At 44.9% G+C, this 25,008-nt stretch overlaps 1 protein-coding gene across 1 annotated transcript in view; it reads left to right on the top strand.

The window, feature by feature from the left end:
* Positions 1-409: 409 nt before the first annotated feature.
* Positions 410-25,008, top strand: part of EFCAB5 (EF-hand calcium binding domain 5) — a 71,251-nt gene continuing 46,652 nt past the window's right edge. The window contains exons 1-7 of the mRNA XM_075333174.1: positions 410-495; positions 7,849-8,384; positions 13,735-13,891; positions 16,050-16,113; positions 17,923-17,990; positions 19,537-19,692; positions 23,078-23,180. Of these exons, the coding sequence (XP_075189289.1) occupies positions 7,855-8,384; positions 13,735-13,891; positions 16,050-16,113; positions 17,923-17,990; positions 19,537-19,692; positions 23,078-23,180 (1,078 nt within the window). The 5' untranslated portion in view covers positions 410-495; positions 7,849-7,854. The remainder of the gene's footprint in view (positions 496-7,848; positions 8,385-13,734; positions 13,892-16,049; positions 16,114-17,922; positions 17,991-19,536; positions 19,693-23,077; positions 23,181-25,008) is intronic.

Genomic DNA, 25,008 nt, shown 5'->3' on the forward strand with positions numbered 1-25,008 from the left:
AGTCCACAAAAATAAGAGATAGAAGCATGTTAAACAAAATTCAAGGATGACCTACGTGTCCATTCATAGATTTTCCGAATGAAAATATTTTTTGGCATTTTTTTGTTAATTATAATTTATTTCTCAAAATTTCCAAAGTGAGTGTAAACGTTTGGAAAGAACATGACAAATTTGCTGGATGTCATGTATAGTTTTTGGATACACATTCGCATTTCGCAATAGAAGCGTAGCACATTTAGTTTTATACATATTCCCTGCTAAAGTAGTGAGATGTTTCCTATTGCAGTCCCCTGCATTACATCGGTCACACATGGAGGACTGAGACCGGAGGAGGACGCTCAGCCCAGTATTAATGGCAGAAACTTCCTGGATCATCACTTAGCAACCAGAACAAGCCAAACACACAGGAGGCTGCATGACTCTGGCTGAGAACTCAGGCCCGTCCATGGGGAGAGCTGATATCATACATTAGATGCAGATACAGTCACGATAAAGGTAAGAACATCCACAAACATCATTACTTACTCTTCAGTTTATGAATTTGCCTTCCAAAGACATTTGTCACCACAAAGGCACCGTGATGCACGAGCGCCTGTACTTGGTTTGAACAGTCATTCTGTGCTGAGAGACAGTTTTTGGCCTCCGACACACTCACGTGAAAATCACGCACGTGCCGAGAGACACGTATTTCCCCTGCGTGTTGCGTGCAGGTAAGTACATGTCTCTGGTACGTGCAGGCCACATGTGTTCTCCGCATGCTATCCGTGATAACATATGGAGAACAGGTTATTTGCATACTCACGTCGTCCGCGCTGCGGTACGGAGGGGGACTTTGTGACACCCGTGCTGCCGGAGAAAAAACTGACATGTCAGCGTGTAGTGTGGATGCGGCCCCATGTGACACGCGCCGGAGAAAACACACGTGTCAGAGAAAAAAAAACAAACCTTAACTCACCTTCTCCAGCCCTCCTGTCTCTGCCGCTGCTGCCACTTGCTGCCGACCGCCGCTCATTATTCTCATTTAATATTCACTTCACTGCGGCCGGAAGCAGCAGCAGGGAGACGGCAGGACCGGAGACCGAACATCAGCACCACGGACAGCAGCTGGACCACGTGAGTATGTAAATAACCTGTTCTCCGTATGTTATCACGGATAGCATGAGGAGAACACACGTGGCCCGCACGTACCAGAGACACGTACTTACATGCACGCAACACGCAGGGGAAATACGTGTCTCTCGGCACGTGCGTGATTTTCACGTGAGTGTGTCGGAGACCTTAGACAAAGTTTGGTCCCAGGCAAAAGACTAAAGTGGGGCCCTAAATGCCCCATATTGCACTATCACACTCAGACATTTAGGTTACAGACTGTTAAACAAGTGTGAGCGACAATATTGCCTGCGACAAACTAATTCAGCAAAAAGAAACTCAGTGGATCTTTAGAATGAAAATACTTACACCAAAAGGTTTAAAGGGAACTTGTCAGTGCAATATGCAGCCAGAACCACGAGCAGTTCTGAGTACACATTGCTAATCCCTGCCTAAAGGCGCTGTCACACACAGAGATAAATCTGCGGCAGATCTGTGGTTGCAGTGAAATTGTGGACAATCAGTGCCAGGTTTGTGGCTGTGTACAAATGGAACAATATGTCCATGATTTCACTGCAACCACAGATCTGCCAAAGATTTATCTCTGTGTGTGACGGGGCTTTAACTGTCCCTGTATCTGACACGCCCAGGCTGGCGCCTGGGGGTACTCGTTCCGGGCCGGCTCTGTTCTGCTTGGAGGATGTCACGGCGACAGGGCCCAGTTCCGTAACCCCGGCAGTGTCATCTTTATAAATGGCGTTGGGGGTTATTTACAGGGGATAAGAGTTTGTGACACCACCTGTATTATGCGGCAAGGTGCCGATGCTGCTATTCAGTTCCATGGGGGGGTTAGTGGTGATGCAGCTGAGTTGGTATAGCTCTCCACAGGTAGTGCTGGGCCCCAGGGCTGTTGAGAGTTGTAGTCCTCACAAATAATGGAGATGACAAGGTGGGGTGCAGGGCCGGAGGCGCAGGCAAATAACTGGGCAACACAGGGGTGCAATCTCAAGATTTTACTCACTGTTGAAAGTTCCTGGTTTACATGACTGGTCAACTGTCGCCCCCGGAGTGCTGTTTGTGTGCTATCAGTGTGACATCCGGATAGCACACGGACAACATGAGCTGGTATACTTACCTGTCTCTGGCGCTGCTGTTGCTTCCGGTTCTGCGGTCAGTGAATGAGCATGAGCTTAATGAGCGGGCCTGGAAGCAACAGCAGCGCCGGAGACAGGTAAGTATAAAAATTATAATTTTATGTGACCTGTGTTTTCTCCAGTACATGTCACACTGATATCCCATGGACCACATCAGTGTGCGGGCCATGTGACACTCATGCTGCTGGCAAAAGATGGACATGTTGCCTGTGGCACACACGAACAAGCATGGGCTCAATACGGATACACGGTCCGTGTTTAAAACAGGGATATGTGTCCAAGGCCATTGATTTTATTGGGTCTACGTGACTCCGTGTCTCCAGTATGTGTCAAAACGGACGTCACACGCAGTGGCGTACCGTCAATAGAGACATACCACGCCACTGCTATGGGGCCCGTGAGATGGAGGCAGGAGGGGGGGCCCGGACGCTGACAGCCCAGGCTCCTTCCCTTTCATCCTTTAGTTCACCGGACCCCAGGGGGCAGGGCCGTCATCAGGGCAATGAGGGGGCCCGAGTCGCTCATAGAGAGCTGCCCTCTCTCTTCCTGCACTGATCTATGTGATCGGTGCAGGACAGGAAAATGTACTATGGAGGCTGCGATGAAGGACCTGTCATCTAACTAATCATGTGCCTGATCACATGACCAGTGAACATGCAGGTCCTGTTGTTCATCTGCTGCAGCCTCCGTGCAAGTCCCCGTGGTTTCTCTCCTGCTCTTCACTGATCAGAAACTGGAAGATGAGGTAATGTATAGTGTGTGTAACTGTGCACGTAGTCTGTCTGGATGTCTCTGTCTGTCTCTTTCTCTGCAGTATGTCTCTTTCCCTGTCTCTCTCTCATTCCCTGTCTTTGTCTCACTCATTCCTTGTCTGTCTCTCATTCCCTTTCTCTCTCATTCCCTGTCTGTCTCTCATTCCGTCTGTCTCTCATTCCCTGTCTCTCTCTCATTCCCTGTCTCTCTCTCATTCCCTGTCTTTGTCTCTCTCATTCCTTGTCTCTCTCATTCCCAGTCTCTCTCATTCCCTGTCTCTCTCATTCCCTGTCTGTCTCTCATTCCCTGTCTGTCTCTCATTCCCTGTCTGTCTCTCATTCCCTGTCTGTCTCTCATTCCCTGTCTCTCTCTCATTCTCTGTCTCTCTCTCATTCCCTGTCTTTGTCTCTCTCATTCCTTGTCTCTCTCAATCCCTGTCTCTCTCATTCTCTGTCTGTCTCTCATTCTCTTTCTGTCTATGTCTCTCTCTCTATCATTTCCTGTCTGGTCTGTCTCTATCCGTCTCTCCACCGATATCATATTACCTCACACAGAAGCTTCTTACACTAGCAATGTCCTTTGTTGCCTATAATAACCAATCACAGCTCCTATTAATGACCTGTACCTCCTAGCTCCATTTACTTTAATGTAAGGAATTTTTTTGGAGAGTAAGGGGCACTTTGCACACTACAACATCGCAAGCCGATGCTTGCGATGCCGAGCACGATAGTCCCCGCCCCCGTCGCAGCTGCGATATCATGGTGATAGCTGGCGTAGCGAACATTATCTCTACGCCAGCTTCATATGCACTCACCTGCTCTGTGACGTCGCTCTGGCCGACGACCCGCCTCCTTATTAATGGGGTGGGTCGTGCGGCGTCATAGCGATGTCACACGGCAGGCGGCCAATAGAAGCGGAGGGGCGGAGATGAGCGGGACGTAAACATCCCGCCCACCTGCTTCCTTCCGCATAGCTGGCGTGAGCCACAGGACGCAGGTAGGAGATGTTCCTCACTCCTGCGGCTTCACACACAGCGATGTGTGATGCCGCTGGAACGAGGAACAACATCGTAACATCGGTCATTTCCAAATTATTGAAATGACCGACGCTACACCGATGATACGATTACGACGATTTTGCGCTCGTTAATCGTATCAAAAAGGCTTTACACACTACAATATCGCCTGCGACGCCGGATGTGCATCACTTTCAATTTGACCCTACCGACATCGCACCTGCTATGTCGTAGTGTGCAAAGTGCCCCTAACTGTAAGGCTTAAGACACACAGCATGAAAATCGGAGCGAGTGGGATGTGATAAAACATCGCATTCCACTCAGACTAATATTAGCCTATGTGCCAGTACACATGAGCGATTATTTTCTCGGCCCCTATTGGACCGAGAAAACAATCGCAGCATGCTGCGATTGTTATGCGAGACTATTTCTCTTGCACCCATTCAAGTGTATGGGGCGAGAGAAAGATCGCACTGCACTCACATTACACCAGTGTACCGCGAGTACAGTGCGAGAATGGCAATAGCCGGCAACGGAGGCGAGAGGAAGATAAATCCCTCCCTCCCCTCCGCAGCACCAGCCCTCCCCTCCTGAGTGCCGGCCCGTTCCTCGCAGCTGAGGTCCGATCGCATGATCGGAGCTCAGCCGCAGTGACACTCGTATGACACTCGGCTCCTGCTGTGCTCCCAGCGTGAGCCGAGTGTCATGCGAGGATCGCACTAGTGCCCTGTGTGGCCCCAGCCTAAAGCGCGGGGTTAAATTTTCCCCTCAAAACATAGTCCATGACGTTTCCTGAGTCACATGAGTTGTCTGTGCAAAATATCGTGATTGTAAATGAGACGGTGTGGGTTCCTATAGCGGACAGACATGCAGTATATATATATATATATATATATATATATATATATATACACACACACACCCCTTTATATATTAGATATATGCATATAGCTGACGATTCTGTTTGGGGTTCGTCATTTTAATGACCCAAAAAACGGTGCATACAGCTTTTTTCGGGCTGTCAAAATGATGACTAGTGGTTAATGTTTGATTGATGAGGACTGTTTGCAGAATTGGAGATTGTCCAAGACTGATGGTGGGATTGTGGAAGGTTGGAGGTCAGTATGCACAGAGGATCTCAGCTCCCCCAGGAAAGGCATCACCTGGGTCCTTTCTCTGTGAGACGGTGCAGGGAGGTCAGCTCCATGTTCAAAGAGGCAAAGTCCGGCAATAGAAAAAAGTTGTTTCCAGCATCACTTCCAAGAAATGAGGTTAAAAAACAATTTTATTACATAACTTACTTGTGCAGATCTAGAAGGATATATCTAAGACTAAAAGGTACTTTACACGCTGCGATCTCGCTAGCGAGATCGCAAGCGATCGTACCCGCCCTCGTCGGTTGTGCGACACGGGCAAATCGCTACCCATGGCGCACAACCCGACACACAGACTTACCTGCCCTGCGACGTTGCTCTGTCCGGTGAACCGCCTCCTTTCTAAGGGGGCGGTTCGTGCGGTGTCACAGCGACGTCACACGGCAGGCGTCCAATAGAAGCGAAGGGGCGGAGATGAGCGGGACGTAACATCCCGCCCACCTCCTTCCTTCCGCATTGCCGGTGCGACGCAAGTAATGAAGGAGATGTTCGTCGCTCCTGCGGTGTCACACATAGTGATGTGTGGTGCCGCAGGAACGAGGAACAACATCGCTAATAAGAAGACAACGATTTTTGGTTTCAGGACCACCTTTCCACGGCAAACGATTTTGACCTCTTTTGCGATCGTTTAAGGTCGCTCGTAGGTATCACACACTGCAATCTCGTTAATTAAGCCAGATGTGCGTCACAAACACCGTGACCCCGACGATAATTCACTAACGATATCGCAGCGTGTAAAGCCCCCTTATGAACCTCTGTTAGGTGTGAAACGCGTCAGACATTGTTTTATACTTCGTGGCTGTCCATCCAACCTAGTGTTGGTTTTAACATTATGGAATAAAATTGTTTTTTAACTTTTTCTTGGATGTGATCCAGGAAACAACTTTTTTCTATTGCCGAAGGTTCGAGGGGTAGAGGCGGAGCTGTGGTGGAGTCTGAAAGGGGCCCGAAATGTTTGTCAGTATCGGGGCCAGAAATTCCTGGTGGCAGCCCTTGCTGGAGGGGCCTGGGTTGGCTGCCCACAGTGTGTGCGTTTTCACTTTTATGCATCATGCCCCTGGGGCCGTCACCAAGCAGCTGATTAACGCCGCTGGGAGCCGGCACTGTTTCTATAACTGCAGACTAGCCAACGCAGAGATGCAGACTCGCCCACACTACACACTGTGTATGGCCTGTGCTGAAGAGGAAGGAGTGGCCAGGCAGCAGCTTCTTCCAGTGAGAGATGCCAGGAGTAATACAGCCAATCAGGAAAGGGAGCGGGGCTTGTTCAGTACAGCCGCAGGAGCCTGAAATGATGAAAAGAAAAACAGTGCAGGAGTGAAAAAGGAGTAGAGACAACAGAAAAGAGAGAAAAGCAAACAGAGAGCAGAAAAACAGTGAGACGCGGCGAATAGAAGGAATAGAAAGAAAAAGCAGAGGACAGGAGGAGCAGCCAGGAAGACTCACAGGAAGTGCTGCGGGGAGGACTGAACCACTATCATCATCTCTAACAGCACATGAGCAGGTGAGTATTATAATGTACAAACGTCTGCCTGTAACACTACAGAAAAACTGCCCTGTGCTGTGCCATCACTCTGTGTGTGTGTGTGTGTGTGTGTTGCCCCTGTGCCAATACTGTGTGTGTGTGTTGCCCCTGTGCTGTGCCATCAGTGTGTGTGTGTGTGTGTGTGTGTGTGTTACCCCTGTGCCATCAGTGTGTGTGTGTGTGTGTGTGTTACCCCTGTGCCATCACTGTGTGTGTGTGTGTGTGTGTGTGTGTATTATCCCTGTACTTTGCAGAGTTTTACTATAGATCCTAAGGCTATAAAGAGGGTCATAATCGTTACCATTAAATGGGGGAGACAGATGTGAAAATTTATATTGTGTGTAGTGAGGGGCACGAAGAAGGACATCCCTACTTTAGGCCAAGTTCACATATTGCAGATTTTTTAGGAATTTGCTGTTTGAATCCACTAGTCTTAGTGCAGTGGCCTTTGCTCAGTAACAGGATGGTGGTTATATTCAGACTCTATGTGGTGATAATTGGTCATAGTGTGGCAGCATTATTTTGCAATGTAATAATACATTGCAAACCTTTATATGGTGGGTGTTGTTCAGTAACACTATGTAGTAGTATGTGTTATTTCTGACTATAAGCTGCCCCCAGTAACGCATGCCGGCGCCCAGTAACATGTATAATGATTATTATGATAATATTTTGTTTGTTTTTTTGTTTGTTTTTTTTTTTTTATCGGTGGGGGGGCCCTATTCAGACTTTTTGCTATGGGGCCCCATGATTTCAATGTACGCCCCTGGTCACACGTACCGGAGACACAGATGTGTGAAGGAGGCCTTAGGCTGAGTTTACATGACCGTATTTTCTCCATCTGAGAAAAAATGCTCCAATTATGCTAACCAGTCTTTAATCCGAGTTTGATCAGAGTGTGAGCCTATTTTCTCAGATGTGGAAAATAATAATAAAAAGGAGGCAAATCTTGCAAGCTGCAAATAGGGCACGTGCACTGCCTCATTGAATAACATTGGTCCAAGTGCTATCTGATGTTTTGACGAATGACACTTGGACCAAAAATATTGTTATCTGCACGAGACCGTAGTAAGAATGGCATCTAATGTGTTTGTTTTTTTTTCTTTTGAGATAAATCTGTTATCCTTCACTGTTTTTTTTGTTATTTCTCTCTCTCAGAGAACTATGGAATCTGGGAACACTGATAACTCCTCCATGGAGAGTTCCGATTCAGGCATAAACGGCCTCATGGACCATTCCAAAGACAGTCATTCTTCCGAGACAGAGGCTGGCTATATGAAGATATTTACAGATACGATGCAGGAGAGAGGATTAAAACTGCAACAAAAAACACTTAAAAACATAAAGATTCAAAGAGAACAGAGGCAGAAACTTGAGGAGAAAGCCCCGGCTGATCTACTGGCGCAGGAGTGGTTTAGCCAGGACAAGTCCTCAGTAGACACAAGAACTTATCTTCTTGACCGATTGATGCCTTCAGTGGTGCATGGCGTTGAGTCTCTTCTGAGAGACCTGGAAAAGAAGAAAGTTCTTGAAGATGATGCAGTTAAGTTTAACCCAGTTAACTACATCGGAGAGTTCCTCATGAGACAAAATCCTGCCTTCTTTTCTGGCGCTGAGAAATCGGCGTATATTCGTGGCTTGGAGCAAGTAGTTAATGATCTAAAAAACAATGTTTTTGATTTAGAATTCAACAGGTGAGGATGAATTTCTTTGCCATAGTAATTGTTTATTGTTCTGTGTTTTTTTGTCTTATATAAATTTGTCTGCAGAAATAATGTACTGGGGCAAAAAATTATCTTGAAGATTTTAGAACAACTAAAGTTGGGTAATTGCTAATAAATACCATATTATTGGTGTATATGCCCCAGCGAGTACATGTTCCCAGTTTTGGAATTTAATTCCCAGCTCCATAAAACAAATACAAAATCTTATTAAAATATGAATATACAATTTTACCCAAGCGTCTTACATATAACCTCAGCTCTGCTTCTAATAATATTGTATAAGGCGTTTCAGTATCTGCTGCACACATTTTTTTTGCAATTTCTTCTTTCTCGATATTTGGGCAAATTATGACCCTGGTAATGGCTTACTCCTCATTGTACACTAGTCCAACTGAGCTATGGTACTATGTACCTTATTTTCGAGTAACCAGGGGGTCAATGTGCTATTCTCACGTTCTTGAATGGATAAAATTCCAAAGTCCTTGTAAGAACAAATAATTTAGCATTTTTCACAAAATAAAGTTAAAGGCAAAAATAAAGACCACTTTTGGCTTTGCAGAAAATTCAGGAAACGTGTGTTCAATTTTGAAGGCTTGAAACAAATAGTATAAGTTTTACCCCTACATAAGTCACTAGTGCGACCACTATTAGAATACTGTGTACAATTTTGGGCTCAAGTGTACAAGAAGGACAAGGCTGAACTAGAATGGGTGCAGAGAAGAGCAACCAAGGTTATTAAAGGGAATCTGTCACCAGGTTTTTGCTCCCCCCGTCTGAGAGCAGCATAATGTAGAGAAAGAGATCCTGATTCCAGCGATGTGTCACTTATTCAGCTGTTTGCTGTCATTTTAAAAAAATCTATGTTTTTTTTGCTGCAGATCTAGAAGTTATTTGAATGTAGAGCAGGGTTATAACGAGCTCATGCATCTGCTGGACTACCTGGCAGCACACCAAGTACTCCTGTAATGATAATTTCTTTCTAATTAAATAGTACATTTATAAAAACTACACTAAGCAGCCCAGTAGATGTCACATTGCTGAAATCAGGGTCTCTTTTCTTTCATCATGCTGCTCTCAGATTAAGGCCTCCGACACACATCCGTGCCGCCGGTACGTGTTTGGCAGTTTTTTCACGTACCGCCATCACGGAGACACGTACACTAATGCTACCCTATGGTAGCTGGCACACACATGTAAAACGACACGGAACGTGTGTCCGTTTGTACGTGTGTTTTCAACACGCTGACATGTCCGGTTATCTCCGGCAGCACGGGTGTCACACGGCCCACACCCGTACCACACGGATGTAGTGTGGATGCGGTCCCGTGTGACACGCGCCGGAGAAAACTCACGTGTCAGAGAAAAAAATAACAAACCTTTACTCACCTTCTCCAGCTCTCCTGTCTCTGCCCCTGCTGTCACATGCTGCCGACCGCCGCTCATTATGCTCATTTAATATTCACTTCACTGCGGCCGGAAGCAGCAGCAGCGAGGAGTCGGCAGGGCTGGAGACCGAAGATCAGTACCCTGGAAAGCAGGAAAGACCACGTGAGTATGCAAATTACCGGTTCTCCGTGTGTTATTACGGATAGCACACGGAGAACACACATGGCCCGCACGTACCGGAGACACATACTTACCTACATGCAACACGCAGGGAAATTACGTGTCTCGCGGCACGTGCGTGATTTTCACGTGCATGTGGCAGAGGCCTAAGGGTGCGCTCACACGACCGTATGACCCGCACGATTATCGGACCACGTCACCCGGCGCGGCCGCACAATCTTTGGACAGGAGCATGTCAGCTGCATAGAAATACATGCAGCTGACATGCTCCTATCTAAAGTGTGTGTGGCCGCGCCGGGTGATGCAATCCGATAACCGTGCGGGTCATACGCTTGTGTGAGTGCACCCTTAGGGTACGGTTCAACTAGCGTATAGCTTTCGATAAGCGAGCTTCAGAAGCGATATGCTAATGTCCCTCTGCTGCGAGCATCTGCTGAGGGTTATGTGACTGTGATACGATCTTGCAATCGTATCACAGCTGCAGAGAAGAGAGAGGGAACACTTTCTCCCCATCTCCTCCCTGGCCTGTGTCTCTTCATATATTGCACTGCATTCGGATGACATGCGAGTGCAGTGCGATATTTCACACGCTCCTATACACTTGTATGGGGGTGCGTGAGCCGAGACCCGCTGCAAAACGCAGCATGCTGTGATTCATTCCGCATGCCGATACGGCATGAGAAATCAATTGCAGATGGACACTGCCCCATAGTTCTTTACTGGTGCTTGTGCAGTCCGATGTTTTATCAGATTGCACTCGTCCGTGCAAAATGCAAGTGGAACCGTACCCTAAGTGGCAAAAACGTGGTGACAGTTTCCCTTTATTGGAATGTGGGAACTGCCACACCAAGACAGATTAAGTTCACACTTCCGTTGTTTTGTATCAGTCACAATCCATCGCCTTGAGGAATTACGGTATCCTGCAAAATATTTTGCAGGATTCCAGTTTTTCCCCATAGACTTCTATTGGCGACGGATTGTGACTGATGATGCTGCGTTGCATCCGCTGCGTCGCGGTCAGTCGTGTTTTGACTGACCGCCGGGCGGGAGCAACGCAGCATGTAACATGCAACGTTTTTTGTGCAGTGGAATCCGTTGGATGCGCTCTCTGGCTCCCTGCACAGGTAACCAGGATAAACATCGGGTTACTAAGCAACGCGCTTTGGTTAGTTACCCGGTATTTACACTGGTTACATGTGCAGGGAGCCCGCGCTAAGCGGTGTATGCTGGTAACCAAGATAAATATCGGGTAACCAAGCAAAAAGTGCTTTGCTTTTACCCGATATTTACCCTGGCTGTGCACGGAGCCAGACACTTCACCGCTCGGCTCCGCCCCCTCCCGCACTCAGCATGTACACACTCACACACACACACTTACACTTACACTCACTTGTCCTGCAGTCCCCGCGGCACTGACGTCCACCCACCCCGAACTCCGCCCCCTCGCGCTCCGCCCCCACACACTGCATGTATACATATATACACACACACACACACACACACACACACACACACACACACACACACACACACACACATACATACACACACACTCTCACACTTACACTCACACTCACCTGTCACCTGTCCTGCAATCCACGGCCCCGCTCGGCTCCACCCACCCCGAACTCCGCCCCCGAACAACGCCCCCGAACTCCGCCCCCCCGCACACAACGGTATCCGACAAAGGATTCTGTTCTTTGTCATCCGTTGTCATCCGTTGTACAGCGCATCAGTCACATGCGTCAAGCGACGCATGTGACTGATGCAAAACAACGGAAGTGTGAACTTAGCCTTAACAAACTTGGGGTTATTCTTTTTGAAAAAACAAAGGCTTAGGGCGATTTTATTAGGCTGCTTTCACACATGAGTTTTTTGGCAACAGGCATGATCCAGCGAAAAAACTGATGCAACGAATCCGGCGGAAAAACGGATCAGTTGCATCAGTTTTTTCCATCAGTTCCTTCTGTTTTTTTATGGATCTGTTGTGATACTGAGCATGCTCAGTTAAAAAAACCGGATCTGGCGGCCGTATCCGTATTTTTGTCGCATTACGCCCACGTCCATAGGCTTTCGATATAAACCACGCCATACAGCACCGTATCCGGCACAATCCATTTTTTCACCAGAGACAAAAAACGTTCCCCTCTGCGTTCCATCTGGCTGCCGGACAAGCAAATTTTGCCGGATCCGGTAAAAGCCACATTGAATGCAAGGCCATCTGGCACAATCCGGGGCTTATAGAAGTCTATGGGGGAAAAAACGGATCCGGTGGCAACAGACGCCAGATCCATTGTTTCAGGTTTTTGCCGGATTGTGCCTGATGGCAAAAAACTGATGTGTGAAAGCAGCCTTAAGCGGGCTTTACACGCTACGACATCGCTAGCAATTGCTAGCGATATCGAGCGTGTAAGCACCCGCCCCCGTCGTGGATGCGATATCGTGTGATCGCTGCCGCAGCGAACATTATCGCTACGGCAGCGTCACACGCACTTACCTGGTCGGCGGCGTCGCTGTGACTGAAGAACAATCCCTCCTTCAAGGGGGAGGGACGTTCGGCATCACAGCGACGTCACCGCGACATTACTAAGCGGCCGGCCAATCAAAGCGGAGGGGCGGAGATGAGCGGGACATAACATCCCACCCACCTCCTTCCTTCCGCATTGTGGCCGGCGGCAGATAAGGAGACGTTCCTCGCTCCTGCAGTGTCATAGCGATGTGTGCTACCGCAGGAGCGATGAACCACATCGATAATCAACCATTACTGATTTTTGAGTTTGGGACGACCTCTCCATGGTGAACGATTTTCACCATTTTTGAGGTCGCTTAAGGTCGCTGGTAAGTGTCACACGCTGCGATATCATTAATGACGCCGGATGTGTCACTAACAACGTGACCCCGACGATAAAACATTAACGATATCATAGCGTGTAAAGCCCCCTTTACATTGTAAAAATAAATGAAGGGACAGTTCAGAGAGCTATGCAATGATGTTTTTACATCTAGGCCTGCAACACTGACAGGGATGATCCTCTACCTCCAGAGGAAAGAAGGATTAATCATAATCACAGACGCAGATTCTTTACTGTACGAGCAGTGAGAATATAAAACTTTCTATCACATGTAATGGTTGATTCACTAAAAAAGTTAAAGGAGAGCATGGATGCCTTTCTTGAAAAAGATATTACAGGATATGAGTACTATAGTATGGGGGGATCATTGATTCCACAAACTAGTCTGTTTTCTGTATGTGGAGACAGGAAGAAATTTTTCCACTAATACGGGCGATCCATCTGCCTTATCAAGTCTTTCCTTTCTTCTGAATCAATATTTTAGCTTATAGGTTGAACTCTATGGATTTTTGTCTACATTCAACCTTAAAAACTATGCAAACAGCATGACAAAAAATGTAAAGTGACTTGAAAAAAAGCAAATTCTGAATCTGGCTCTTTGCAAAATACTAAATAACATACTTTGTGGATCAAGAAATTCCATGGAGAAGTAAAGGTGGAAAGTCACAGTAGTAACCCCTGCAGCACACACCTTTATTATACTCTACCATGTTTTATACTCATTAAACAGGTTAATGTCATTCCAGTTTTGTGTGGTGCTACAATGTAATCCATGTCTCATGTATTTACAGATATTATTCATGTTGTCTGCTCTAATTTCTCTGTATTTTACGTTATTGACGTTGATGATAATATATAGATAATGCTTTACATCGCATTGGTTATGACTATGTTGGCTGCAGGCTTGGTCAGCTAAAAGAGGAGCTGAAGGAAAACCAAAGTAAGCGAGTGCAAGTGGAAGGCATCCAAACAGAAGTGATGGAGAAGAGGAAAGGAGCCTTGTCCCTGCAGTTCCAAGAATGGACCTTGGATGTTAATGGCAGGATTCCTCTTGCACTGGTCAGACTCATACCAATCAATTTCACATGATGTACTGATCAATGTTTTTTTTTATTTCTATTTCCCGCTAAAAGTTAAAATGAAAGGAAATCTGTCATCAGGTTTTTGCCACCTGAGAGCAGCATAATGTAGGGGCAGAGATCCTGATCCCAGCAATGTGTCACTTAATGGGCTACTTAGTGTAGTTTTGATAAAATCACTAGGTAATCAGCAGTAGATTATCATTAGAGGACTACTTGGCATGCTGCAGGTAGTCCAGCATATTCATGAGCTCTGTATAAGGGCTCGGTTCCACTTGCATTTTGCACGGATAAAACATTGGATTGCTCTCACTCTAGTGCAAAACTATGGGACAGTGTCCATCTGCGATTGATTTCTCATGCCATATTGGCATGAGCGATGAATTGCAGCATGCTGTGTTTGGCAGCAAAATCTCACTGTACTCACATGTCATTGGACCACAGTGCAATATAGGCCTCTTCTCCACTAGCGTTTTTTAAATCACAGCGATACTCGGCTCAAAATGTGAGTGGAGTATCCTGCGTGTGTCCTGCGTGTGATCTGCGTACGGTGTGTGTTTTTTTCCTCACATAGCATCCGTATGACATGTGAGCGTCATGCGAGTGCTATGTGAGTTTTTAGGCAAGCAGCGTAGGACTGGCTACCGGAGGAATCTCCTGTAAAACCAGTCCTGGCCGCGGTTACCTGCACTCAGCTCCGGAGCTGTAATCTGAGCTCCAGCGTCTGCCTGATCTGTTTGCAGCTGTGCTGACCTGAACAGCAATCGCCGGGGAATCCATCACTCAGCGCTCGCTGTTCAGGCTGCAGTCTGGAGCTCAGGTGACAGCTCCGGGGTTCAGTGCAGGTTACCGCGGCCAGGACTGGTTTTACAGGAGATTCCTCCAGTAGCCAGTCTGACGCGGGATGCAAGTGTCATGATCCGTGTGACATGCGCATGCCACCCGGATTCTGACTTGCATGGGGGTGAGAGAGCTGAGAATCGCATCAAATCGCAGCATGCTGCGATTTCAAGGAGAGCCCGTGTATCGTCTGAGAAAAACAGGGAAATGGAGACAGCATCATTAGAAACCATTTGCAAGATTGCAAACCGTTTCTCAATGCGAGGGAATTTGCAGGAAAAAAACGCTAGTGGAGAACAGGCCATACGCAGAGACAGGCAGTGGAGGATAGAGAAAGTGCTCCCTCCCTCTTCTCCGCAGCTGTGACCAGATCGCAAGATCAGATCACAGTCGCTTAGCCCTCTGCTGAAATTGGCAGCATAGGGTCATTAGCAAATCTTTTGTGATGCTCTCGCATCACAAGCTATGCACAAGTGTTACCATACCTTAACTGCTAGATCTGCAGCAGAGAAAACATTGATTTTATCAAAATGACAGCAAACAGCTCAGTAAGTGACACATCGCTGGAATCAGGGTCTCTGTCTCTACATTATGCTACTCTCAGATGAGATAGCAAAAACCTCATGACAGATTCCCTTTAACTGTAATTAGTAGATATCAAAGCAAGACTAAGATCATCTTTCTCCCCTCCCATGAAGAATTATGCATTAGGCTGTGTGCGCACGTTGTGTCGTGTAACTGCAGAAATTTATGCAGGGATTTGACAGCACATGTGCGCGTCAAATCGCTGCAGAAACACTGCATAATGAATGCAGTGTTTCTGCAGAAAAAAAGCCATTTTCATGCGCTCTGGATGCAGCTTCTCCCATAGACAGGGCGGGAGCAGCATCCAAAGCGCAGAAAAGAAGTGACATGTCACTTCTTAGAACGCAGCGATTTGGAACAAAATTTTGGCATCCAAATCGCTGCGCTCTCAAACGCAACATGCGCACGTCTCATGCACAATCTTCATAGATTGTGCAGGGGACGCTGGTCGCATGCATTTACGCTGCGGTGCAATACGCAGCGTAAATACGTGAAATTCGGCAACGTGCACATGAGCCCTTAGAGATAAAAATCATCCTTTGTCTCCTGAACCCAGGGGTACTCTTTAGTTGACTGCAGTAGAGTTGAGAAATTTACTCAAAATAAATTTAATGTAGCAAAATAATGTGTAATTGTATAATTTGTTATGGTGAAAATGCTTGTGGATATTTTTGATATTTACATAATGTTCATGTGTTTCTCATTAAATCCAGGTACAAAGTGCTTTAAAATCATTTTTTGAAGTAATTTCTCAGCTTGAAATAGATAATAAACCAGGTAAGATTCACTAATAGGAAAGTTAAAAAGAACTTGTCACTAGTTTTATGCATTGCTGCCCAAACGACGGGCAGCATGGATCAGAGCCTGGATGCGTGATTGCAGCCAGGTATGTCTTTCTCTGAAATGCCACAGAGAAAACATAGTTTGGAAAGCCGGTCAGAGACCATTTGCAGAGATGAGACTAATCCGGTGTGCCACCCGGCTGTTTTTTCCCTGCACCGTTCTAGTTGATTGACAGGTCTCTCCCTATGCGTGCACCTTGGAGAAACAAGCCAACTGGGGATCATGCCGATATAGTCACGTTCCTATCTATGTCCCTGGTTGGCTTTTCAAACTATGTTTTCTCAAGGGAATTTCAGGCAAAAGCTGTCCTGGCTGCAATTGTACAGCCAGGGTCTTATTCACTCTGCCCTTGGCCTTGGGCCATTAATATATCTGCCTTGTTTCAATTAAAAAGAACCTGTCGCGTGCAAAAACGCTATGAACCTGTAGATAATGGGGTTAATCTGCAGGTTAATAGCATTTGAAACCTGCCCGCTTTCTGCACTTTGAACCAGGAGGAAATTAACTTGAATACTCCCAGCAGTGTACAGGTTTCAGACAAAGGGGTAGCGCCGACACGTGTTCAGTCACCGCTCTGTGCATGGGGAGTGGTGACTGTAAAAGTGCCCCCCCCCCGCACTGACTGACAACAATCTCTAATGATGGGTGGCTGTCAGTCAGTGAGGGGGTGCGGATATAGCTATACACAGAACAGTGACTGAACACGTGCTAGCACCGCCCCCATGACTGAAACCTGAACACTGAAGGGAGTATTAAAGGGATCCTGTCACCTACTCACCTGCGGGGCTGTCCGATATGGTCTGGTCCAATGGGCGTTCGTTGCTCTCGGATCCGAATGAAACTAACTTTATTTAAACATGTAATGTAGACAAATGACACAAAAACTGCAGCAAGAGCTCAGACAAAAATGCAGTTTTTTTACTGCCAAAAGATCAGGTTTTGCTGCAGAAAGAAGCGCAGCAAAAATACAACTTGTGAACATAGCTGTAGATAGCCTTCTGCCCTCCTTTTTACTGGAAGCTCTGTAGAATATAGGGGCTTACTATACAGATACCTGGCTTTGACAAGTGTCTGAGCATTTAGACCCTGTGTGCATGGTACAGTTGTGCGTTTTTTTAGAGCAGTTTATTGTGCGGTTTGCTGCCCAAATCTGTATGTCTATCCTTCTCCGAGCAAAGTCTATATGAAATCAGAAGTGCTATACACACGTTGCTTCTTTTTTCCCTGCAGTTATTAGTGCACCAAAAAACTGCAGCATGTCAATTGTTGGTGCGTTTTTTTCCTGCCGTTTTCAGCCCTTCCAACCATTGAATTCACTAAAAAAGGCCCAAAAATGCACACATTTCTGGTTCGTTTCTCTGCCACAAGGTGCGTTTTTTGGTGCAGAAAATTACATCGAACATACCCTTATTGCACCATGCTATATGTACTTTAAACACCAGGTGGCGCTGGATTATTGTTAACAGCATGTGAATACAAAATGTTTCTTTATATATATGGTGGATGTGATATGTAATAGGAAGGTCCATTTCTGGCTGCGCCTTGCTTTATTTAATATATATATATATATATATATATATATATATATATATATACTGTATGTGTATATATATATATATATATGTGTGTGTGTGTTTATATATGTGTATGTATATATATATATATATCTCCATATATATACATATGTATATATATATATATATATATATAAAATAAAAGACATCTTCAATTTTGTTTTGTCAGCATACAGTAAAGACCTGGTGACTGCAGACACGATGGAGCAGAAGTTAAATGAAGAAGATTTTATAGAGGTGAAAAATGTTTCCATCTGTCTGTTTTCTTTTTGCATTCATTATCTGATGCCTAACCACCAATTTATGTATTATACTACAGCGTATACTAAGAATAATCTGCATACCTATAATTTACATTCATGCCAGTGAAGAAAAGTCTGTTTATTTCTTGAGGTACAACCATCAATCAAGCTGAACTTTAAAGGAAACATGTCAGCAGATTTTTACATATGGAAGCAGCAGTATGGTTGTATACGTGTTTGTTGCTGAATAGAAATGACACCTCTTGTACAGATCTAATGTATCAGTCAAGGGAAATCTAATGTAGAAGCTAATTGCAAATCAGCTGTGAGTGCACTAGGGGCGTGTCACTGCACTTACATAAAGCAGCCCATGTACTGACACGCCCCCGGAGCACTTCTAGCCTGATTTGCATATTATTTCTACACTAGATTTCTCATGACTCATCAGATCTCTACAAAAAAAGTATCACTTGTTTTGGGGGCCATGTGCCCATACAGATATATTGCTACTTCCATGTTTAAAAACAATCAGACGTTACCCTATAAGTATGGAATAAACCATATTTGACTCCCAACAGGGACGGTGTACATGATTGTGCTGTGTACAGGAGGCCTTACATCAGTTGATATATCAAATAATTGTGTTCTCAAAATTAATAATTAGAGATGGGCAAATAGTGAAATATTCGGATTATAGTATCCCAATACCGAGTATTCGTCACAAATAACGAATCTAATGCAAGTCAATGGGGAACCCAAACATTTTTCTCGATGATTTCCCAGAAAAATACTCGGGTTGCCCATTGACTTGCATTAGATTCGTTATTTGTGACGAATTCTGGAATAGTACTTGGTATTGGAATAGTATAATCCGAACACGACTATTTCCCTATTCGCCCATCTCTATTAGTAATAAAGCCTTAGGCGGGCTTTGCACACTACGACATCGCAGGTGCGATGTCGGTGGGGTCAAATCGAAAGTGACGCACATCCGGCGTCGCAGGCGATATCGTAGTGTGCAAATCCTTTTTGATACGATTAATGAGCACAAAAGCGTCGTTATCGTATCATCGGTGTAGGGTCCGACATTTCCATAATGCCGCTGCAGCGACAGGTACGATGTTATTCCTCGTTCCTGTGGCCGCACACATCGCTGTGTATGAAGCCGCAGGAGCGAGGAACATCTCCTACCTGCGTCCCGGCTGCAATGCGGAAGGAAGGAGGTGGGCGGGATGTATACATCCTGCTCATCTCCGCCCCTCCGCTGCTATTGGCCACCTGCCGTGTGACATCGCTGTGACGCCGCACGACCCGCCCCCTTAGGAAGGAGGCGGGTCGCGGGCTAGAGCGACGTCGCAGGACAGGTGAGTGTTCTACCTGATGCAATGGTTTTCACACCATTTCAATATTTTAATTAAGACCAATTTAGAAAATGCTAAATATTCTAAGAGTTTTCGTATCATTTAATGGGTATTTTGACATGCAGTCTTACATAATGCATTTGATGCCTTTTTAATAATACCTTTGCTTTTTCCTCACAGTATATATACCCATTTATCAGCCACCTCAACACGGATTACTTCCAGGAATTCTTGCACCACATGGCCCAGTGTGCGGACATGTTCCGTGAGACCATTCGCCATGATATCTGGAGGCAGAAATTTTCTGATCTCTTTCTTGAATGTGACTCAGGAAAGGTTGGTTTAATATGTAATGTTCATTTATTTACCGTATATAGAACTAATTGCTGTGTTCGGTAGTAAAATACAAAAATCGAACATTTCCTGCATACCACAAATGTTCTTACCACCACTGAGAAAATCAGCTTGGAATTCTTATATAATTGAGGCTGAATTATTTTCATCCCAGCACCACCCTATGGGTCTGAATTTTCAGCTTCGTTGATAACAGTGCGGTAGCGGTGTTGAACAGATGTCAATCAAGCAAAAGCTGGTGTATGTCAACATTTTTCAGACTTGTTAGATCAAGATGCACTTCATTAACCATTTATGCCAAATGTGTCTTTATCCTGTTAGGCCTCCTTCAGAAGTCCGTGTTTCAGGTACATGTGGCATACGTTTTTTTTCACGGACACCACACATACCCATTATAACCTATGTTGATTTTCCCATGTCCTTTTTTTCTGGCAGCATAGATGACAAGTGTTAATGATAAGTAATATAATATAATATAATATAATAATATAATAAGTAATATAATATAATAAGTAATATAATATAATATAATAATATAATATAATAATATAATATAATAATAAGTAATATAATATAATAATATAATAAGTGAGTCTATGGCTCAGTGAAAAACACGTATCATCCATGTGTTGTAATTGTTTTTCATTGATGAATCATTAACTAAATACATTACAAGCTTCTCCTATACTTTGCAGTGTTAAACACCGATGGCACTGATGGTAAAAACAGACACATGGATGTCACACTGATGACAGCGGTACAATTTTTTTCACATACATGTTTAAACATGGATATGTGAAGGAGGCCTTAGGCCGGTTTCAGACGTCCGTGTTTCAGGTACGTGTGACATCCATTTTTAACACGGATGCCACACGTACCCATGTTATTCTCTGGAGTTACACACACGTCCGTGTTTTCACACGGACCGTGTGAACCCTCGTGGCCCCGCACGCACACACGGAAACTTGTCAATCATGGGTGTCACACAGATTGCACACTGATGTGATCCATGTGACATCAGTGTGACACGTACCAGAGAAAACATGTGTCTTTGAAATAAAAAGATTTTCTATACTCACCTGTATCCAGCACTACTTTCTTTGGCTCTGCTATCTCCTGCTTCTAAACCCCACTAATTATGTTCATTGAATATTCACTGCACCTTGGACCTGGAAGCAGGAGCATCGCGGGGGACAGTGCCGGCGACAACATCGGGGACAACATCGCCGTGGACAGTGCCTGCAATGGCATGGATAGAGACAGCGCCGGGGACAGGTGAGTATCCAGCAGGCAGTGTGTATGCAGTGACGTTGAGGAGGTAATCCGAGTTCCCAATGAACTCTGATGAACTCGTGAAGTCACCGTATCCAAAGTTACGGGTATCATCAGGAGGTCATGAGCGTTCATTGCTGGATTCTCACCTGTCCCCGGGGATGCTGTCCCCGGCAATCTGTCCCCAGTGATGCTCCTACTTCCAGGTCCAAAGTGCAGTGAATATTCAATGAACATAATCAGCAGGGGTGAGAAGCAGGAGACAGTAGAGCCGAAGAAACCAGCGCTGGATACAGGTAAATATGGATTTTTTTTTATTTCAAAGACCCGTGTTTTCTCTGGTACATGTCACACATATGCAAACAAAGATTTCACATGTGTGACACACGTATGACCATACCCACGTGTGTAGCTTGTACCTGATTAAACATGGACATGGATCTGAAGAGGCTTTAGGTTGTATTCACATGGCGCCATTGTGGTAAGGACTCCGCCATGCGACTGGTAACTGCATAGCAAAACCCGTACACAGTTTGACAGCTAGTTTTACCTGTAGTAAATAAACAAATAGTTGTATAAGACATTGCAGACAGCAAGGGGATTCTCCCTTACAGACAATAAATGCCAAAGACAAAAAACATTTGTTGAAGAATACAAAGGTATTTGTCACATCATGTTTTTGACATCCTGTGTTTTTTTAAACTAATGCATGCTGGCAAAAATTTTTTTTTGCATGCTGGCTCCCTGTACACGTAGCCAGGGTAAATATCGGGTAACTAAGAAAAGCGCTTTGCTTAGTAACCCGATGTGTACCCTGGTTACGCATTCAGGGAGCCAGCGCTAAGTGGTGCTGGTAACCAAGGTAAATATCGGGTAACCAAGCAAATCGTTTTGCTTAGTTACCCGATATTTACCTTGGTTACCAGCGTACGCTGCTTACACAGAGTCGGTGCTCGTTGGTCTCCCGCTGTGAAACATGCCGATGTGTGCTGCACAGCGGGGAACCAACGAGCAAAAAATGAACCACAACAGTGTGTAACGATCAGCGATTTCACATCAGGGGCCAGGTCGCTGCTTAGTGTCACACACAGCGAGATCACTGATGAGGTCACTGGTACGTCACAAAACCTGTGACTCAGCAGTGATCTCGCTATGAGAGAAGTACCCCTAAGGCTATGTGCGCACTTTGCTTTTTTACCTGCAGCGTTTTAATGCCAAAATGCATGCGTTCTGCTTTTCAAGCAAAGTCTATGGGAATTTGGGATTTCTTGTGCGCACTATGCTGTTCAAAACGCTGCGTTCTTGTGGTAGAAATTTGGGCAAAAATTCTGCTTTTAGGCTATGTGCGCACTTTGCGTCGATATACTTGCAGTTCAAAACGCAAATGGCAAAAACAATTGACATGTTGCTTCTTTAAAAAGCAGAGTTTTTGCCCAAATTTCTGCAACAAAAACGCAGCATTTTGAACAGCAAAGTGCGCACAAGAAATCCCAAATTCCCATAGACTATGCATTTTCGCATTAAAACGCTACAGTTGAAAAAGCAGCGGAAAAGCAGGTAAAAAAGCAAAGTGCGCACATAGCCTTAGACATCATAACAGGAACATAACTGTGGAAGGGTTCATACTCACATTTCCATTCTTTGTTTGTGATACTATCCTTTTTTTTTTTCTTTGCAAGCTTTGCAGATGCATTGGCGAACAAATCAATCTCATGTATGCTGATGTTTACTATTTGACCATAAAATTGCTTTATTTTCTGTTATGTTAAAAAATTTGAATAAAACAGATGTTTAAAAAAAACCCCAATGGATGGATTTGCATTTTAAACTAAAACAATGGATGGATTTAAAATAAAAAAAAGTGGAATCTCCCCAAAATACTTTCCCTCTGTATATTATCAACTATTATTAAGAACTTTAAAAATGAATGAATCTAAATGGTACATGGGAAATGACTCAGAGATACTAGTTAGTAAATGCAGACGGACTCTGTTAATCTTTTTCATGATAATCAGAAGTTGTCACTTTCAAAACATCTGAGATAATTGCTATCTTGAGAAATTGTATAACCTCTATGTCTCCTTAATGCTTGTAGGTCGGCTTCCTAGACAGGCAAAGAGTTCTTAGTCTCTTGGAAAAATTCTATGATGTTATAAATGTAAAGGCCGAGACCTGGCAGCCACGCAACCCGCGACAATGTGAGACCAAATATATGTATTTTCCATTTTTTAATGCCAGTGTTCATTTTTGTGCTTTTTCATGACCGTGCAGAACTCTAAAGCTCGTATATGCGTGTATGCATTGTGCCAAATACAATGTACCTCTTGGCTTCCTAGCACTCACCACTTATTTAACAATCTCCAGTTTATTATGGACATTAATACATTCCTTTTTTATATTTTTTCCTGTAGTACTATTTGGTGCACTACTACACAGTAAAATATTTAGTATTACATGATGGTAGATGATGGATCACTTATTATTTATTATTAGTATAGTGCCATTTCTTCCATGGCGCTTTACAAGTGAATAGGGTATACATAACAAACAAGTACAACAATCATGAACATTACAAAAACAGACTGGTATAGGAGGAGAGAGGACCCTGCCTGCGAGGGCTCACGGCCTACAGGGAATGGGTACAATAGGTGAGGACAGAACTGGTTGCGCAGTCGTGTAATGGACTGAGTGTTGTTGTAGGTTGTAGGCTTGTCAGAAGAGGTGGGTCTTCAGGTTCCTTTTGAAGCTTTCTACAGTAGGCGAGAGTCTGATATGCTGGGGTAGAGCATTCCAGAATATGGGAAAGGCGCGGGAGAAATCTTGTATGCGATTGTGGGAAGAGGAGATATCAGAGGAGTAGAGAAGGAGATCTTGTGAGGATCTGAGGTTGCGTGCAGGAAGGTACCAGGAGACTAGATTACAGATATAGGGAGGAGACAGGTTGTGCATGGCTTTGTATGTCATGGTTAGTGTTTTGAACTGGAGTCTTTGGGCAATGGGAAGCCAGTGAAGGGATTAGCAGAGTGGCGAGGCCAGGGATAGCGAGAGGACAGGTGCATTAATTGGGCCACAGAGTTTAGGATAGTTTGGAGGGGTGCAAGATTGTTAGAAAGGAGGCCACAGAGCAGGAAGTTGCAGTAGTCGAGGCGGAAGATGATGAGGGCATGCACCAATGTGTTGGCTGATTCTTGGTTAAGGAAAGCACGGATCCGGGAGATATATATATTTTTTTTAAAACATCTTTTTATTAAATTTTAACCGAATTTCTTTTACAATCTGCTCTTATACAAAGAGCATTTCATTGATGACATTATAATCAAAACAGTCCCGCCCACCCCTCCCCCCGCTCTGCGTGCGACCAGAAGCAACTTAAAATGGTAACTTATGTAATTGGTATGTGTCCATTGAGCATTTCAAAAAGGTACCAAGAGGTCTGTCCAAACTGAGATTTTAGTCTATCCTTAAGCACTGTAGCCAAGTTAGGTATAAATAAAGACCATGTTTCAAAGAAACGCTTATTCAACTTCTCCTTATTCGACAGTGCATCCAGCCAGTCCATTTTGAATATGAACATTAGTTTTGTTTGGATAAACGCTAGAGAGGGTGCTTCAGGACCGGGAGATATTTTTGAGTTGTAGTCGGCATGAGGTGAAAAGGGCTTGGATGTGTGGCTTGAAGGATAGTGCAGAGTCGAGGGTTACTCCAAGGTAACGAGCTTGTGAGACCGGGGAGAGTGAGCAGCCGTCAACTTTGATGGAAAGGCTTGTTGGATGAGTTGAGTGAGGAGGAGGAAAGATAATGAATTCTGTTTTGTCCATGTTAAGCTTTAGGAATTGTGCAGAGAAAAGAAGGATGAAATAGCAGACAGACATTGGGGGATTTTGGTTAGTAGAGAGGTAATGTCAGGTCCAGAGAGGTAGATCTGCATATCATCGGCATAGAGATTATACTGAAAGCCGTGGGACTCTATGAGCTTTCCCAAGCCGAAGGTGTAGATGGAGAACAGCAGGGGTCCAAGAACTGAGC

This window comes from Anomaloglossus baeobatrachus, chromosome 2 (assembly GCF_048569485.1).
Source record: "Anomaloglossus baeobatrachus isolate aAnoBae1 chromosome 2, aAnoBae1.hap1, whole genome shotgun sequence".
Taxonomy (NCBI): Eukaryota; Metazoa; Chordata; class Amphibia; order Anura; family Aromobatidae; genus Anomaloglossus; species Anomaloglossus baeobatrachus.